This window comes from Apis mellifera, linkage group LG6 (assembly GCF_003254395.2).
Source record: "Apis mellifera strain DH4 linkage group LG6, Amel_HAv3.1, whole genome shotgun sequence".
Classification (NCBI taxonomy): Eukaryota; Metazoa; Arthropoda; class Insecta; order Hymenoptera; family Apidae; genus Apis; species Apis mellifera.
The window spans coordinates 6,545,035-6,564,957 of NC_037643.1; the positions used below are offsets into that span (position 1 = coordinate 6,545,035).

At 42.0% G+C, this 19,923-nt stretch overlaps 1 protein-coding gene across 1 annotated transcript in view; it reads left to right on the plus strand.

Annotated features, from left to right (window-relative positions):
• LOC409898 (protein expanded-like) overlaps positions 1 to 19,923 on the plus strand; it is an 80,458-nt gene that overhangs the window by 51,095 nt on the left and 9,440 nt on the right. The window contains 2 exon segments of the mRNA XM_026441439.1: positions 2,900 to 2,999; positions 14,310 to 14,389. Of these exon segments, the coding sequence (XP_026297224.1) occupies positions 2,900 to 2,999; positions 14,310 to 14,389 (180 nt within the window).

Here is a 19,923-nt window from a genome sequence, read left to right on the forward strand (position 1 = left end):
CAACGTCTCGTGTTAATGTAATAAACATTTCCACAACGATTCTGGCATAATTAAAACAAGTTATTCCATCGAGTTATTCCTTCTCGCTTCCGGTTAAAAAAAATATATTTAGAAGGAAGCTCTCGTTCGAACAATGTTGCATGCTCGATGCGTTTGCGGGGGGAAAAAAGAGCGAAGGAAAAATACGCCGCGATACGAAACGTTGGCGCATTCCTATACGCTTTGAAGCGTTAAAACACGTCGGATTCCAACGTTTCCTTCGTGTATCGTGCACACACGTAATATATAATAATTGGTTGCGTTTGGAAATTCTTCTAAAAATTTACGGAAATAAACGGAATTCCTTTTAAACGAGGATCGCGTTAGATCGAAGATAGGATCGGCCGAATGGTAATTAATTAAAAAACCAGATTTTGCCGGCGGGCTGATTTTATTCCGCGCGCGGAGAAGAATTAAAAATTAACAACATCTATATCTCTCGCTATATTTACTTTAAACCTCTCTCTTCGGAGAGTATTTTTGATTAAGTTCCGCGAGAGGATCGAATAAACTGTGCATTATTGGCAAATAGGTGGAAATATCAGATGAGATATTAAATGCATACATCATATGAATTATTATACCGTGGTATAATTGGAAATTCTTGCACGTGTGGCCAACTTATAGATACAGAGCGGTTTCCAACTTGCGTTCGTTAACTCGTTAATAACTCGTTCTCCTATTTTCCATATCTCTCGATCACGATGCGTATCAAATAATCATTTTATTAATATCATAAACATTTCTCGATATTTTTTTAATTATAATTTTATCCAATCGCCAAAAAATTCGCGCGATAAAATCTAAAACGTGTAATTCGATCGATTCGAAGAGATTCTTCTTCTTCCCTTAAATCTTTTCGCATGGCGAATTGTTTTCGTCATATTCACGGTAAGTGAATATCGCGTCAATCTGATCACGTAGATTCTTTGGTATGGCACCACCGTGTATAGCTGCGTCTGCGAGAGCTACACCACGGTTGTAACGAGTCTGGTATGTGGTACGCTTTCACCGTTTGCAATATTCATACATCCACGCATTGTTATTACATGCTACGCGCGATGCAGAATGCCTGCATGTCGCGAATCGAAGTGATAAAATTACCGAGTGGTGATGATGATTCTTTTTTTCCTTTCTTTTTATTCTCGAAGCCCAATCGTATGGTTCTTGCGTCGCCGCGTCCAACCGCGAAAACGTGTCCAACTTCTCGATTAATCCGGCATTCGAATCGTAAAAAGCGTCTTGAATAAAAGCGTGTAAGTAGGATATCTTGGTTAGATTTGTTGTTCTATTGGGATTTATATCGTTTGGATATTTTTTTGTATCGCATTCATATACGAGGATTATCCTCGTTCTTTTCATTTCAGAAAATTTGTAATTCGATCTACGTGTTGTTTTATTGTTACAAAGTAATATTTTATTATACAAGTTGTTATTATGAATTCGTTTATTCGGAAGAGAAAATAAGATCGAACGATCGATGATTTTCTGAAGTAAGTTTCTTCGTATTATTCGATGCGTGATTATTCAAAAAAAATATTTTTAAAATTATTCAATACATTTTTACATGCATAGCTATTTGGATCTAGGAATTAATTATTCATGAAAGAATTTCGTATTCTGAATTCAAGAAGAATTTGCATACATTTATTAATATTTAAGATTAATTTTATATCTCTCTTTTTCTCTCGTCTCTATCCTTTTAAATAGAATCGTTCCAAACATAGATGAACGTAAACGTCTCTCAAAAAGACGCATAAAATGGGTTAACGTTAATGTCGTTTACGCAAGGGATTCCGGTTTCTCTCTAGAATGTGGGTTACCGCAAGTTTAAATCTATCCGTGTATAAACGGTACATAAATTTCCATCTCGTTCCATTGCTCGATCTAACCGTGAATCGCGCAATGATACTAATTGATCCCTGGATTTTCAGATCGTCGAAGAATGTTTGTCTCTTATATTGATTAAAGTTTTTAAATAACCACGTTGTACTTCATAGAAAACTATTCCTATTTTAATATCTTAATATCGATGAAAAAGAATTAATCAAACACGTCTCAAAATTATCTTCTTGTATTCTTATTTCGACGTATTGATGTTGAGAAGATTGTTTCTTTCGAGGCAAACGAAAATTTCGAGGAATTAATTTTTTTAAAAAATTCGGAAACTTGATCTTACTTTCTGCTTCTCTCCACTTCTTACTCGTTTTCCTTTCTTTTATTTCGATATCTGTTGTGCGCCGATACGCGTTGGCGTCCACAAGTCCACCTTGAAACGAAATCATTTGTGCACAACCGTCTCACCGATGTAAATTTGTAATTACATAAAGGGGTCGGTGTCGGACAAGGGTTTCGAGAACGATACAATCTCATTACGCGTGCTCTATTACCGGTCACGTGCGTAATCGAAGGCGACGTCTCCTCGACGAAGGAAGGGGAGGAACCTTTTCCGTTTCGCGGTGAAGCGTTTGATCGCTCCTCGCACGATCGATAGCGTGTTCGATACGTTTTTTCGCTCGAAATCGTTTCATATCGACGTCTTTTTTTACGCGCGCACGATTTTATCGATTTAGATAAAATCTGATGAAATTATAACGAAATAACGAACGATGAAAAAACGAGTGTTAAAATGGAACTCTATTAACTCTGATTTCCCATTTATTAAATATAATCGATGAATTCAATTATACGAATTTCCGCTATGAATAAATAAAAAAGAAAAAATATTAAAGCGGTGGTAAAAAGAGTAACTTGACTTTTCGTCAAATTTATTATCATTCCTTAAAACATTTATCTTTTTCAAATACTTTTCTCGAAATTTAATATAACTTCGCTACATCATTTTTTCTTCTTTTTTCAGGCGAAGTCGAGAGTGAAGGAGGTGTACGCGCAGACATGCATGCTTCTCGGCCAGCAGGGCATGCGAGACTGCGAACTGTTCGGCCTGGCAATATTGTCCGGTGAGTAAACAATGAATAAACTTCTCTTTCTTCTATATTCATAAGGGAGAAGGATCCGAAAGCAGGTAGAAAATTCAAAAAAGAAAAAAATTCCAAAACGAATGGAAAACTTTAATCTCCGTAGAAATCTTTCTACCTGCCTTCGCTTTCTAAATTCTCTACCTGCTTCGTTTCGAACACCCTGTGTATACCTGCGCGCTCCCGTTTCCGCCGTTCTATCGTTTAACGGACGAAATGCGGTCGGACGGGACCGGTGAGCATCGTGAATGACTTGCGGGGTAGCTGTATCCGCCTCGAATTACGGCACGCCACTTTTTAACCTCCTACAGAGTGGATCGAATTACCGAAGCTCACGCGAGTCATTAGGTGTTGCGTTTCGCGAGAAGAGTGCGCGAACCTTCCCCCGAATCACGACCCACGTTTCTCCTCTGCCTTCGAGAGATCAATATTGTCTCTGTCGTCCACCATTTCCATGAATGCTCTTGATTTTTTTTTTTTTAATTTGAAAGAAACAACTCGTGAATTAGATTAGAACGAGTAATGAAAAATCTCTTGTTCGAAAATTTCGTTTGAGTATAATTGGTTTAATTGTCGGTCAGTTTTTCGGAATTCTCTTCTTCTTTGTAAACGATTCGAGGGAGGAAGAATTGAAGAAGCTGATTCAAAAACGAAAGGATAACGATAAGAAGAAGGATACTTTCACTGACCGTTCTGTTGGATAACTCCGAGAGACACTCTATCCGATGAGAATCCAAAAGACTGTCCCGACCGAGATTCACTCGACCGAGGAGAAAGTATTCTAGACGTGCTATCGATAGTTCTTGTAGAGAATCGCGTTTCAGGGAATTAAAATAAATAAAGTGACGAATAAATAATATAAACGAGAAGGATGAACGAATAAGACTCATAAGTATATTCTTTATTCCTTTTTAAATATAGATAAAATGAACAAGTTATGTAGGAATATTTTAAATTCTAATTGTTTCCAATATCGTTAAAAATTGTTCGTACGATTTAGATATATTTTTGTATATCTTTTTTGAAATTGATAATTATTAATCGATCGGTTCTGTAATTACGATGTTTCGTGTATTTTTTATTAAAATTGTAAAGAATTTTTACAAATAATATCGTAAAAAAAAATGTGTCGTTTTATATGGCAAAAGTGAAAGGAACCGAATGAAATGGAATGTGGAACCAGGCTGGGCGATGCAGAGGGTTAAAATTTATTACGTGTGAATAGTTGAAATTACCTGCTTTTTTAGTATCTAGATAAATATCGCCCCAGCTCTCGAGCTTCTCCTTTTTATCGAGAAGAAACAACCTCGACGCGTCGATACTTATTGTAAGATTTAAAAAAAAGGAAACTTCCCAAACAATTATACATTCGAAGTTTAATAAAAAAGAAAAAAATCTTCTTTATTTAGAACAAAGCTAGATAAAATCTCTTTCTCTCACTACTCGATCGAAATGATCGAACGCTAAATCACTTCGATCGAAGTGATACTTTCGAAAAATTTTGTCTCATTATTTTCTTCACGACGTGACTTAGAACTTCGTCAAAATTTGAAACGAATATACAAAAAAAAAAGAAAAATTCGCATTCGCGAGAAATCTTCTCTAGGAATAGCAGGTTAATATCGCGCAAAGAGAGTGGTTGCCGAGTAGTCCGTTGACTAATCTTGAGATCTTTCTGCATATAGCCGTGGTCTTCTTGCCCTCCCTCGCCCTCTGGCCCCGGACACCATCCACGGAGCTCCTTCCCTTCCCTTCACCGAATATACTCGGCTGTGCAGCGCCTGCTACCCTCTCGCTCTACTCTCTTGCCTTTCCACCAGTCATGACAAGCCGGTCCGACTGGTACCCCCACCAACGCGGCCGGACGGACCCTTCTTGGGCCTCGCAAGGGCCCTGCGGGACCCCTCCCTCCTACATTCCAGCGGGGCCCCATCACGGCGAGGCTGAGCTGGCGGGTTTTGAGGCGCGCGAGCCATGCCACGACAGGAAAAAAATGCATCTGAAAAACGAAAACAAGTAGAAAAAGGTGGCTCACACCCCTGCATGCGTGCGTCGGTTTGCGTGAACGTTGCCCGGACCCCGTACCGAGGCCTCCTCCTCCTCCTCCTTTCTCCTCCTTTCTTCCTTCCTTTCTTTTCGCTCCTCTACCTCCTCTGCGCGCCTCTTTACGCTCCTCTTCTTGCTCTACGCTCTCGCGTACGTGCCCGCAAACTGCTGCCTGCCTGTTCAACGCTTCTTCTTCGTTTCCTTCTTCTTCTTCTTCTTCTTCCTCCTCTCTGCTTCGTCCTTGCGTTTCTCTCGATTCGCGTCACATCTCCGCTCCCCCAAATACGTTTCCTTTCTAAGATCGTTTCCTCGAGCATGGCCCCCCTTTTCTCCCTACGTAAGTTTCCGCGTCGTTTCTTATGGTTTCTGCAATCAAGATTTTTTTCCACCCATCTTTTTCTTCCAGTTTGCTCGCTCCTCTTCCTCTTCTTCTCGTTCTCGTTGTCCTTTCCCTTCGTCTCTCCTGCTGTTGCTCCTGCTCCTCCTCCATCTCCGTCTTTTCGTACTTTTTGTGCCGGTTATTTCGTCTTCGTCTTGTCCCTGTATCCCCGACCCCCACATGCCCCTGGCGGTAAAATGACACGGACCAATCGCTGCTGCAATTTTGTAATCACCACCGTCTGCTCTTCGACGCTTCTTACTAAAAATAGATATCGAGAAAGATCGCTGCGGGCGAGCCGAGCGCGACCAGCCGCCGAAAAATTCTTTGGTTACAACCCCTCCGCCTGGCGAACGTGATCGAGCCGAGGTCCAAGGCTTTTTCGTATCTCCAAGGCCTTGCCAAGGATGTTCCTTCCAATTTTTTTATCCGTCGCGATAGAATATAGTTACACGATTATTGTAATAAAATTATTACACTTGGCGCAATCACGATGATTTTCTAAATTGTTTACAATTTTATTATTCACGGTTCGTCGAAGATATTTCTTTTTACCGTTACTTTCTTATCCTTCTTTTCTTTTCCATGGAAAACGATTTTATAACAGGAATTATTACGCAATAATTAAACTTCGCAAATCGTTGAACCCAATCCTCCCGTTCGAGAATCAAGGTCCCTCGTCAAGGCCTTGCCAAACGTATTTATTTCTTTTCACGCTTCTTTTCCTTCTTAAAATTTTTGCCGGTATAATCAGAACGTGAAATGCTCGGCCAACGAATCGAATATTTTATGATCTTCGTCGTATATATATATATATATAAAACGAAAGCAATCTTGGCAATTATGAATTTATATCGAACGATTCGCAAACATCGATGCGATATTGAATTAAAAAAAAAATATATTCTCCACCGATGAAAAAGATCAGTCGCGGATGTGTCGCGACTAATTTATTTGAAAGGTCAAATTTTTTGGGCGTCAACGCATGGTACGTGTGCGTGACCGAGGGTCGAGGTGCGTGTTGTTCGCAACAGAAGAAAAAAAAAAAAAAAAAGAAACCATCGAAAAGGGACATGAAAGTGCACGAGGGGTGAGAGGAAGACAGGCTTAACCGAATGCTGAAAAGAGCGAGAGAGAGAGATACGCAACCCTTGTCTCTCCCCCATTATATAAAAAAAAAAAGAAGAAGAAGAAGAAACGGAGAGAATGAATAACGAGACGAGAAGAAGAGACGCGTAGGGAACAGGCGACAAGCCTCTCTACGATCTATGCCAAAAATTCAAAGAGGGAGAGAAGGAAAAGAAAACGAAAAAGAAGAAGCTTTCATATAAATGAAAGAGATATAACAAGAGTTGGCTTCGCGATTGAGAAGGACAGAGGCGAGGGATATGAAAAAGGAAGAAGAAACGAAGAAGGAGGGGGACAAAAGGCGAAGAAAAAGAAGTGGCGGAGGATGAGACCGGAGGAAGAGTGACAGAGAGGGAGAGGGGAGGGAGCGAGAAGGGGAGAGAAAGAATGAGCCCGGGTAAGACGGTAGCCCGGTGATTTGTATAGGGCCTCTCGTATTCCACCTCCCGCCCAAGCGTCTCCGCCGCACGGCGACTCGGGACCCAGGAATGTGGAAGGAGGAGGACTCCGAGGACAGGAATCGTCGACGCTGGCGCGCGCGCGCGTGAGCGAACGAGCGAGCGGGGAACGGAGAGGAAGGGAAGGAGGGAGTGGAAGCGAAGGATGGTGGAGGAGGAGGAGGGAGGCCGGCGCAAGGGCCAGGCGCGGAGGACCCGGCAAAGAGGGATTCAGAGGCGGAAGGGCGGAGGGGGGTGGAGGGAGGGAAGGCAGAGAATGGGCCTTAGCAGGTCCGTTGGATATATATGCCTTGGATGAAGCTAAGGCTGCGTCACAACAGGGCTTCAACGTCCTTCCTTCCCCTCCATTACACATGCCGATCTTTCTCCTTCGCCGGCCTCCTCTCGTAAGCAGCACCTCCTGTGCACCATTTGCCGAACGTTAGCGGACCCCTTTTTTACTCCTCGTTTTTTTTTTTTTCTTTTCTTTTCGTTTCCTTCTCTTTTTTTCCCTTCCCCTTTGTTTCGTTGTTCTTTTTCGAATTCTTTTCTTTCTTTCTTTCTTCCTTTTTTTTCTCTTCTTGCGATCGATTTACGTCGTTCCGTTTATTTATATTCACTTTCATCGTCTTGTTTCTTTCTTTCTTTTTCTTTTTTATTTTCGTCTCGTTCGTTTAGCTTTATCTATTCGAGTAATAGGGAATTCGGAGGGAAAAGGGAAATTTCTGTACTCCCTCCCTTTCTCTCTTCAGCCCGTTTCCTTCCTGAACGCCCGTTCTTCTTCCATCCTCGTCGTACTTTCCTTCTTTTTGCATTTCTTACTCGGCCCGACCCCCTGCCATTCCTCTCTCTCTCTCTCCCTCTCTCTCTTTCTCTCTCTCCCTCTCCCGCCCGATCCATCCGTCTCGCTCCATCTCCCTGGAGTCTCCCTTCGGCTCTCCCTTTCTGCCACTCGTGGTCGTAACAACGGGGACACGTGTCCACGAAGCGAAGCCTCTCACATGAATGGGTCATTCATAAGGTGTAATGGCGTTTTATAAATTAAAACGCGTCGTCGTTTGATTTATATTACGCGATCCCTAATGAAGCCCCGTGCATGTCGAACGATCGAGGGCGAGGAGAGGAGGAGGAGGAGGAGGAGGAGGAGGAGGATAGGGGAGGAGGAGATGGCGCGGTACGGGAGGCAAGGGGACGGGGAGGATCGTGGAACCCATCCAGGAAGATGCCTCGCGATTTTAGAAGAGGGTTCCTCGCGATATATCCAGCGATGGCGATCTTCTTCTTAGCTAAACTCCTTCTTTTCCCTCCCCCCAACGTTTTATCTCCTTTCGGATCGACGAATTCATTCCCGCTACCGATCAATCCCGCGTTTCTTCTCTCCTCCTCTCTCCCCCTTCTTTTCACTTTCTCGTCCTCTTCTCTGCTCTCTCGCTCTGCTTTATTTTTTTTTCTTCTTTCCTTTTGACTCCCCCTCCCTCCCTTACTTTCTTCGCGGCAATCGACCGTCCTCGCGCTCTTTTTTTTTTCTTCTTTCTTTTCTCCTCCATTCGTGCACTCCTTTCCTCCTGCACCTTTCCTCCTCCCTTCCTCTCTCGCGGGCTGCCGAAAGGCACACACACCGTCGCCGTTCTCACTCGGACGTGTACGTGGCGTGTTTTGTTCGTCGGAATAATTTGATCGGGATGAAATATGCGATGAGCTCCAGATAGTGGCCTCCGGTGGAGGAGTGGTGGTGGCGTTGGTCGGTCGGTACAGTGTGATGGTGGTGCTAGTGGAAGCCACATTTTATCCCCCTCGGTCTGCGTTCAACGGAACTCCATCTATCTTCCGTAATGCAACGCGAGGCCCGCTTCGTTACGAACGATGTAATAACCTTAAGAAAACTCTGGATACGATTTCTGGATGCGTATCGAAGAGCCCCGTGTTACTCGATTCGTAAGTTAGCCCTCCTCTTCGAACGGATCTGGCAATCGAAGTCTTTCTTTTCCAGACTTATTTTATTGATTGTTTTATAGAATATCGAAATTTTTTAAACAATGTTCCATTCGTTCCAGATAGATTTTGATTTTTGCTTTCAAGAAATTATTATTTATTTTTGTTTTAGCGAATGAGAATTTTCAAGTAAATTTTACGAGATGTGTTTTAAGATTAGTAGAAAATATAAAAAATTATTATTGAAACGTAACTATATGAAAGGAAATATATTTCGATAAAAATTTGTTTGCAAGTTTTTGGTAAGAATGAGGTATAATAATAAAATTGCCTAAGGTGTGAATAAATATTTTTCTCGGTGTCACGGTGTATAATAATCCGTAATATATTCTTCGTTCCTATATCGGATATTTTATGGACCTGTGTAACTTGGGATTTATGTAGCGCATTCCTTTTGAAAGATGACGCGTCGTTTGACGATGGAATGCCACGATTAACGTCGAATACCACTCGTATGACTGTCTATACTGTCGAAACTCAAGTTGTTCAATCATCACAAAGAACGAAGAGGAGAGGAAAAAAAAAAGAAAGAAAGAAAAAGAAAAGGTTGCTCGTCTATCAGATTTGAGAACATTATTCCCCCTCAAAGAATACCAGGTACAATATACGAATCTTTATCGCGCAAGGAAAAAACGATCCATCAAATGGATATTGTATAGATTACACATCTGTGCATTCCTTTAAAAAGTCTTTGTACAGTTTTGATCTTCAAGGTTGAAAGATACGTATGAAAAAAAAAAATTTCAATGCGATTATGTATGGCGAAAGGCGTACAATAATATCTTTGATCTGAATGATGATCGCGCATAACGGCGCGTGTCATTCTTTTTATCATTTTAAAAATGACACGAAGTGGGCGAGATTCGTACAACGTTGAAAAATATCTGTTTAATAGTTCTACGAAGCCATTTTTCGAAGCCAACGCGCAATATTATTTCAAGTATACGCGAAAGATTTATTATATTTACGTCTTAATTAAATCGTTAGTGTCTTTGCTCGTTAACGATTCAATTATATAAATTTTAATAATCGTTATCCCCTATGCAAGAACAAAGATTGTAGAAAATTTTTTTTAATTCAGAAAAATAGAATCTATAATCTATGATGCGTAAATATTTCGACTTCAGAAATATATCCATTTATCTCATTCTTTTGCAAAAAAGTTTTCTTACTTCGCTAAATCATCCACGTAACTTGAATTCGAAGTGATAATTTTTTTATTTCTTTTACCATTCATTCCTGCTCAATTTGCTCCACGATCTTCCTAGATCAACGAACGATCTGCTTGGATCCAGATTCCGTGAAAAAAGATTGGCGTTTCGCCGGACAGGCTGTGGCAAAAGCGGCCACTACTACTATATATACATGGTGGAAGAGAGTTGCTCGTGTAAAATATAGCGAGTGCGAAGGTAGTGAGGAGGCCGGGGTCCTCTCTCGGCAATCAGGGGTGATTACGGGTGTAATTACGGTTACGGCGCATTGCTGCGCCACGAAAAGAGAGAGGGAACATTGTTTCTTTCTGGGAAACCGACAGGTTTATGGGGATCGTTCCTTCGCCGTTTTTTCTTGTCCTGATGCGCGCGCTCGCGAATCGTTGCCACGACCGAACAACCGCTCTTTTCCATCGCTCTTATTTTCTTCTTCTTCTTTTTTTCTTTCCACCTCGTTTGTCCCTCCACGCCAGAGAATCTCACCCTTGGAAAACCGCGCCGTGTTCTCTTTTATCGGATACCACATTTTCCGTGTGTGATCTATTTTTATCATTACGGATAATAATGAATTTTGATTGATATGTAATAGTTCGATTTTTTTGTTCTTGCGATTCTGATCATCTCTGTGTATAAGAAAAAACGACGAGTAACAATTCTTACAACATTTTCTACACGATTCGTCCATTTATCCGTTCGTTCGTGAAAGAATTCGATTTTCCACCGACTGGTTTGTCCAGAAATACCATTCCTCCCCTGCACCCTTAGACGAGTGGTGAGATTCCTTCGAAAACTTAAACGGGACAACGTTCCCTCCCCCTCTTCTCTTCTCTTCTCTTCGTAACCCTCTTTCCCTCGCATCTCGATCGTAAAAAAGTAACAACGTTGCCTATGCTCGTTCTGGGCGTGGCGGTCGGGCAAAAAGGAGAGATGGAGAAAGGAGAGTGGTAGTGAGGTAGAGAAAAATAGGAAGGAAGAGGAGGAAAAGAGGAAAGGGAGACGCGCGCTCGGAAGGGGAGGGGAGGAGAGACGAAGGAAGGGGAGAAAGGAATGGGTTCGAGGATGGAGAAAGAGAGAGAAGAAAAGGAGGAGGATAGTAAGATCTCTCGGGGCTCCTCGTGACTAGAGGGAATCTCTAGTGGGATAAGGTTGGCCGGCGGACCCCGTGGGCCCCCGATCGTTGGTTACACGAGGGCCAGGATTAGCCCTCGGGCAACATTCCCCGGTAATGGCCGGGTTATACCTCGGGTAACACAGGTGCCCTCGGCTACGGAGGGAGAGATCGCGCAACGAAAGAACTTCGGGGCTGACTTACGGCTCTCTCTCCCCCTCCTCCTCCCTGCCTCGATACATCCATCTATCTCTTGGTCCGACGATTCCTATGGGCCATCAAAAACGGGGAATGTTATACTAGTAGCCGTTGGAAAGAAAAAGGAGAGAAGGAGGAAAGAAAGAAGGTGTATTACGAAGGTGGTGGAACGAAGGGAACGGGATTTCTCTCTGCTTTCTCAGGCATGGAAGGAAGATTTTTTTATTTTTATGGAAGCGTCTCAATGGGAAACGTAATATAAGATTCCGGAAAGAAAATGATTAGAGAAGAAAGAAGATGATGTAATCGGAGGGAATGTTGCAATTACGATTAAGAAAGGTATGCTTGTTATCTTCAATCTCGTGAAGAGAAGAAAAATCCTTTTATTTTTTTTTTTTTTTTTCTCTCCTTTCTTTTTTTAACAGAGACAACAACTGTATTATGGAATAGTACATTACGTAAATGCCGCGGCATTCTTATGCTGTAAAATAAAGAAAAATCGGGGGAAGGGGAGGAGGAGGAGGAGGAGGAAGGAACGCAAACGTTCCTTTTGTTGTTGGCAGAGGTTGGCATCCTCGTAATAAAAGTGGTATTCGCAGTATTGTCGAAAGGCCTGGAACGACGATAATTCGAGGTACATTTTTCATGGGTTTCGGGCCGCCTTACAATGCCCGCTCGAACTTTTCTTTTTAATGACGCTGCTGACTCTCTCTCTCTCTCTCTCTCTCTGCCGGCCACAAGAAATACGATGTTCTGACCTTCTTAGGTCGCCACCCCCAACCTTCCTCCTCTCCTTCCTCTTTTCTTCGTCCTTCGATTCCTTCTCTTCCTTCTTCCCTTCCTTTCCGCCTTCCTCTTTCTCGTCCCTCTTCTGCTCTATTCTCTCCTTATCCTCCTCGCTGTTTTCCTCCTCCTCCTCCTCCTCCTCTTCTTCTTCTTCTTTCGAAGGAAAGGGAACAGAAAGGAAAGCGGGAGAGACGTCGGGGCCCGGGTTGGGGCCTCTCTTCGCCGCGGAGAGTGCATTACATCCCCCCGGCTCCTTCTTCTTTCATCCTTGGCCGGCTCCACCGCGGAATGTGGCTCGATCCGCTCCTTCGTGTCTGAAAGGCAGCATGCCACACGTGGCACCGGACGTCGACGAGGTGGACGGCTCAGTGTATCTCGGGCAAATCGAAATATGCTAAATACAGGGTGTCCAAGAATCCTCGACTTTCTACTCGCTCCGCTGTAGGGAGACCAAAAGAGAGGAAGAAGGAAGAAGAAGAGAAAGAGAGAGAACGCTCGTTGCACGATGGATATAGAAAGAGGAGGAAGAGAGGGGAAGAGTGGGGAGAAAGAGAGAGAGAGAGGGAGAGCCGAGGGAAGAATCGAGGCGCGGCTGTTCGAACACGAACGACACTACCCGGACCGGCTTCACGACGTGGAGTTTTATTGAGGAGCAGATGTTTGAAACGTAACCTATAATGATTCCACACTGTATATACGAAACGCTGCTTCAGGTATATATATATATATATATATACACGCTCCCTCGTACGGTTTATGGTTTTACCGATGAACCAGCATCACGATAACATATTTTATTGCGGCTCCGCCGATAATGGTAGTCGGAATCATCTAAACGGGATGAACAGTTTCGGTCACTGACATCCCCCTGGCCACATCCTTTTATAGATCGCGACAGGGTGAAATCGAAATTCCGTGAAAATTTGTCTCTTCATGCGAAACACTGTCAAATCCCTGTTCGATCAAAATCAGTCATCGAAGAATGAAATTTAGATTTCTTCGTATCTAGGTTAGGTTGAATCGTAATTCAACGTAGTATCACGCGTAGCGTGAACGAGGTTAACCTTCGCGTTAGCACATTCCATCCCACGTGATACATCTATAAGGCAAGATCTCTAATATCCAGAGTTATAACGATGGAGAAAAATTATTTCCACGGAAATATTCTATCGAATACGTTGCATCTATTATTGTTACGAGTTATATCAACTCTTCAACGATCTCTTCCTATCTCTTTCGTATCCTCGCAATGCGGGATAGCGCGTCCCAGGTTGTTGCAGATCGAGTTCCAGTTCGGAAAGCGCGTCGCGTTGTCGCGCCATGAGGGTCTGGCAGGCTCTGGAGTGTCTGGCCCCATGTGGGCAGGACAGGTTTGGGGGCCCTCTCATTCACGAACGTCTCCTCTCCGCCGACAATCTCTTTCATTGTTTCGCTCGTTTAGGGGTATCGGCATTTCGGACCATCAGCCGTGCAAAAAGTCGAGCGAGGAGAATGAGTCCCCGGGCTCCACGCAACGACCATATCGGGGCACCGTGGACGCGTATGCGCGGCCCTTGTACGGGCCCATTTGGCCCGATCCCAAGCCCCAGAACGTCGCGGAGGACCAACCTTGTACGCTCGCCCCGCGATTATAATAAAGGAACACCGTCGCTACCGATAAAATTAATTTGTCACCCGTTGCCATTTCGAGAAACTCTCCTGAGAGAAAATTTTAAGGGAACTATTTTATCGTTCTTTCTTTTTTATTTAATTGCGTTTATGTGGATTACGTATTTATATCGTACGAGGAAATTGATTAATAATGCGGATAGAATTTTGATGCTTTGAATTGATCTTGGAATTGGAAATAATTTGGAAAAGTATTTGGAGAAATGATATTTGTATCTTTTGTAATTATAACTTTTCATCGAAATGATAAACGCTAATAAGAGGAATCGAAAAAAAGAAGAACGAAACACTTGATTTAATTATCACGGATTATTAATAATTATTATTTCTGTGTTTCAGACGGCGAGTACCTGTTCGTCGATCCCGAGAATAAATTAAGCAAATACGCGCCGAAAAACTGGCGGAGCTCTCATACATACGTAAGTAGCGGATTTCTTAAAATATTTTCGTTTAAGAGAACGATTTTTGAACAATTCTTAGGTAGATCGTGAAAATATCGTCTATTTTCTCCCCCTCCTTCGCTGTTTGTCCTACGATTCTCTCGTATAATGCATACTCGAGGAATTCAAAGATTTAGATGTGTTATTGGGCTAAATGTGATACGTTCTTACGGAGCAATTATCCGTTTCGAAAAACCAGGCGAAGGTTTCACGAAAGAATAAAGAAGCTTATCCTTACAGAATGTTGTTTAATTCCTCGTTCCATGGGAACGATATCCCTATATCGTTCAATAAAAATCATCGTTTATTTAATTCTTTTTAATTAATCCTAGTGTCGTCTGCGCGAGTAATAATATTCCTTTCATTGTAACGTTCGATAACGTTTTTTATAGTCGTCGTTAATGTCTCCGTATATCGAAATAACGTAAGCTCGTAGTCTCTTCTAAAACGAGTTTCTTATCGTGCTCATCATTTTTTATTGGGAGCCGAAACGGGGCAGTCGAAGTACAATTTCAAAGATAGGGGACATGTTCGACGCGTTAGATAAATGTGAATTGCATTGACATAAAGAGTCTTTTTTTTTTTTTTTACTATCTCGTCGATGAAATATCGCGCCATAAATAAATATATATATCGAAATTTAGGGACGACAATTTATGAAATCCTGATATCAAAAACTCTTAAAAAAAAGTTCAACTTATTCAAGATCCTTTATTAATACATATTTCTCGTATGCTTTTGGTATTGGAAAAAAAAAGAAGTAATCGAAACTCGTAGTCATTAACCGAATAAAAATACCTCCGTAAAGTTTCATCAATCACAACACACCGGAACGTATACGTACGAAAAGAGAATATTTCTGAAATTAAACCGAGTAACAAACAAGAACATTTAATTTCCATTTTACGTAGCGTGATATTTACGAAATAACGAATCCCCAAGCGGGAGACCAAGCTCCAGGCCTCTTAAATAATTTTCACCAAATTTCGTACGATTGTTCTCCGCGAGAAGAAAAGAGAACGAGAGAATAAAAATATCTATATATATCGGTGTCCAAATATCGATTTCACCAAAAGGAGAGTAATAATCCCTTCCCCGCGAGACGAAACCTTGGAATATCACAATAATTTCTGAATTTATATTACGCAAATACCCAGCTGTGTGCGTGTGTATATACACTTTCTGGGTCGAGAGCTTCGAACGGTACGTCTCGCCATAAGGAATCGAAGAAAAAGGCAGATTCAAGAGCGAAAAAGAAGCGAGCACGCTCACGGCGAAAGGGCCTCCTCTCTCTTCCTCGGTCAAATTAGCATTTCCATCCGCGGGTGCACGATGCTCCGGCCCTGCCATTGCCCCGAGGATAGCGCTAAACGAGCGTACAACGGCAGTCCTCCTCAACACGGGTAGCTTCGCAATATACACTCGTGGTCGCCGCTGCTCCCTGCTTTCCTCCTCCTCCGAGTGTTGATGCATCGTAGAAGGGCAGAACGAAAATTGGTATGCAGAATTGGTCGATCTCATCGTGACGACTCGTTATTCTCTTTCCCTACGTACGAATTTCGACGACGAGCTGGGGAAGTCCTTTCAGAGGGTTCAGAACCGCAGGAATTTGTCAACAGCGTGTGCAACGCAGGGGAGGAGGGGAGTTTGGAAATTACGGATCGAAGGGCTGGTCGGAGAGAGAGAGAGAGAGAGAGGTGGGAAAGAGACAGAGCGCGCCGCCTCGTGCGATATCTTCGTATCTGCTCGGAGCGGTGGGACCCCCGTTTCGCTAATGACGGTCCACACCAATAACCAATAAATACTGGCCCGGTAAAACCGGGCTACCGGACTACGTGCTTATCTCGAACGAATATCGGCTGTAAGGATTTTTCTGCAGCCGTGCCAGAGAGAGGTCCTCGGCTATTAAAACTGGGCCCCTCCTCTATCGCCGCTCCAACTTTATACACGTGTACGTGTTTCTTCCGCGGTGGGGGAGTGACACGGGAGGGGAAGTTTGGAAAATTATTTACAATTGTTACGTTGATTGAAAAATTGAAAACTCTATTGTAATTCGAATAATTGAAATCAATGTTGTTGAAATTTTGTAAAGTGAAAGTAAATTATTTTTTTTAATGACGATAATAAAAGTACGAGATTTATTTATATAAATTATTTCGGTATATATTTGTCGGAGCTTGCAAAACAAGATTTTAAAAAATAAATAATTTACGAAATCAATATGAATCACAATGGAATTGAATCGAACTTGATGCTCAACTTTTTGGGTCGTGTCACGCTGTTGGAATGTGATGTGTGTACGTAGCTGACCGTGTCACACTTTCGATTTTCATCGTCGATGGCCGGCGACATTCATTGCCGTGTGCTTTCACGAGTCACTTGTCTCCATCGGGATACGTGTTTAATATGACGATTAAGTTTAAAAATAAACTTCGACGAAGTACGAAGTACGTTTCTATTCGCTACTTCTTTAAAAAATACTCGAACAATCCATTTAAAATAATCCTTTTTCCAAGATATCATCTCCACATCTTACGTCTCGCGGGGAGGAAAAAAAGAGAAGAAGGAAGGAAAATTGAGATGTTTCTTGAAATGGACGATTGACGATGATTGATTATTAATGGGCGAAAGATTTATCGATTATCCATATACGTGTGCGACGCGCGATGCATAGAAATACACGCATTAAGTACTTACAAGTGGGCGATTATCTGCGATGGCAGCACACAAAGTGGTAATAAGTGGCTAGGCGCCAAGTAACGGCAGTAGTCAACATCAACAATAAGCCCCGAGTACTACTGGACCACGTTAAACGCGACTGTATAATCAATTTCACGCTGTCCGTTAACGGTGAAAATTGCCTTATCTATTCAGCGTATTCATCTCGAACTCCCAATCCATTGCGATCCGTTCAATTCCTTCATGTTTCGCGTTACCGAACGAATCAAACGCAAGAACACGTTACAAAATCAATCAGTTTCAAGAGCTACGCTTTTACACGTTTCGACCGAGAAAGACGTAATAAAAAGTAAAAACGTCTCTCTTACGAAAGTTTGAAAACGAGTCCAAGTTTTATCAAGTTTTTATCCTCAAGATATACAATAAAAGCATCTCGAAATCTCGTTCCTATAATAATCATCGCACCTTTCACGTACGAGTTTCAATGTTTATCATCCACGTATATATATACACATACTTCTCTCCTTACGTTATATCGTATGCAAATCGTGGCTCCGTGTGTTTGTCCCGAACTCTCGATTTTAGCGGCGACTGTACCCGCGGGCCATCCGCCAGAACAGTCTGTGTGGTTGAAGAGGGATTACGAGGGGGAGGAGGGAGGAAGGACGAAGGAGAGACGAGAAAGACGTGTGGTGGACGTGGAACAGAAGTGGAAAGATGGGAGAGGCATACACCTGAGTGAGGTGGATTAATATTTATGGTTCGTAAAATATGCGGATGGAGCCGACGGTATAATTTGCTACGATTTGACCGGAGGGTCTAGGTCTAGACATAACCGAGAGAGAAACCCTTCTCGGTTTAATTTTCGGCTACCGAATTTGGAGCGGGGGGGTTTCGTTATTGGTACCTGTCTCCCTCCTCCCTTCCTTTTCGTCCTTCCTCTCATCTTCGTCCTCTGTCATCCTCTTCTTCCTTCTCTCTCTCTCTTCTTTTTACTCTCCTCTTCCTTTTTACACTCCCTATTTCTGCCTCCGTCGGATGATGTATCGGTCATCCAGGACCAACGCTACTTTCGAAGAGGGAAGAAGTAATGGTGTGAGGAGGGGGGAGTTGCTAATTTCTATCGGTGAAACCCACGAAATCCTTCCGATTGTTGAATTTCAATGGATTGGACGGCATCTACCGTTATGTGATGGATCGAATAGGTATGGGCGAAGGGAAATTAGGATCGGATCGATGGTTCGTATAATGAACTGTGGTTTACCCGTGTATTATAGAGAAATGGGAGGCTACCGTGGCGCGGTTTTATGGTTATTCTCGGTTTTTTTTTCTTTTTTCCTTTTTTTACGATTTCATCATCCGATTTTCATCGAAACGATTCTCCGAAGTAGATCATTTTCTATTATTTTTTTTATTATTTCTTCGATTTGATTTGATTTTCTCTTTTTCTCTTCTCCGTATTTTCCGTTCAATTTTTAAAATTCGTTCCAAAAATAATGTTACACAACGTTATATAATTTACTTTACATACGAGACGTTTAAACGGAGAATAAAATTAATTATCTTCAATATTGGATCTCAATGGAGTCCAATTGATAAAAATCAGGCAGATCTTTATTTAAATTTATATCTAATTTTTGGTTTTGAACGGAATATAGGTAGCTACCTTGCTTGAAAACGCGTGGGCCCGCACGCGTGGGGACATATTCACGCTTTTAGTGGTTTTCCGCCTACGATTTTTCTTCCGCCGCCAAAGTTAAGCTCGATTCCTACTACTAGTTTACAAGATTCGCTCCATGTCCCAATAATGATTACATCTGTGATCAAAAGTTTCTCCTTTTAATATCTCGAAATTTTTTCGCTACTCATTCGATTCGAAGCTTTCAAATTCTAGTTTTTCATTCTAGGGAAATTTTTTCGCTACTCGTTCGATTCTAATTTTTCGTTCTAGGGAGAACATTCTAGGGAAATTGTTTTCGCTACTCGTTCGATTCGAAGCTTTCAAATTCTAATTTTTCTAGAGAGAACATTCTAGGGAAATTGTTTCGCTACTCGTTCGATTCGAAGTTTTCAAATTCTAGTTTTTCATTCTAGGGAAATTTTTTTCGCTACTCGTTCGATTCTAATTTTTCGTTCTAGGGAGAACATTCTAGGGAAATTGTTTCTCTACTCGTTCGACTCGAAGCTTTCAAATTCTAATTTTTCGTTCTAGGGAGAACATTCTAGGGAATTTCGAATTATACTTATTATGAATTATCTACCTAAGAGAAGCATCGCTTAGATAGCGGTCATCGGATTCTCGATATCTTCGAATTTCTATACGCGTGTGATCTTGTAACAGACAACAGTTGTTAGTTGGAAACGGGTAAAATCCGAGAAGCGTTGCAGTGATGATTTACACCACGGCTGGTAATCTGAATGAACACAATTAACGTTAAATTACGTCGTGAACAAAACGGTACCCAACGATATCGAGTGTTATCGATTCAACGAGCGGATAATACGAGCGGTTTCTTTTGTTTGATTTAGTTGATGGACGCGTCGTGTCACGTTACTTATTCTAGTTCGCGCGGAAACAATTCAATTAACAAAACAGGTCATTGTCTTGCTTACCTGTAGTGGCCTAGAAGGTGTGTAGGACTTGGATTATGACTAATAGGATGTATTCTGTTCTTGATCTAACGTATTGATGTCAGAATCTTTTCTAGGATATGCGATCGGTAAATTATAACGATACAGAATCAAAATACCATTTGTGTTTATAGATTATTGGATACTTTGCATATTCGATGGCATAAGGACGATGTTACACGATACAGATTTGATAATTAAAA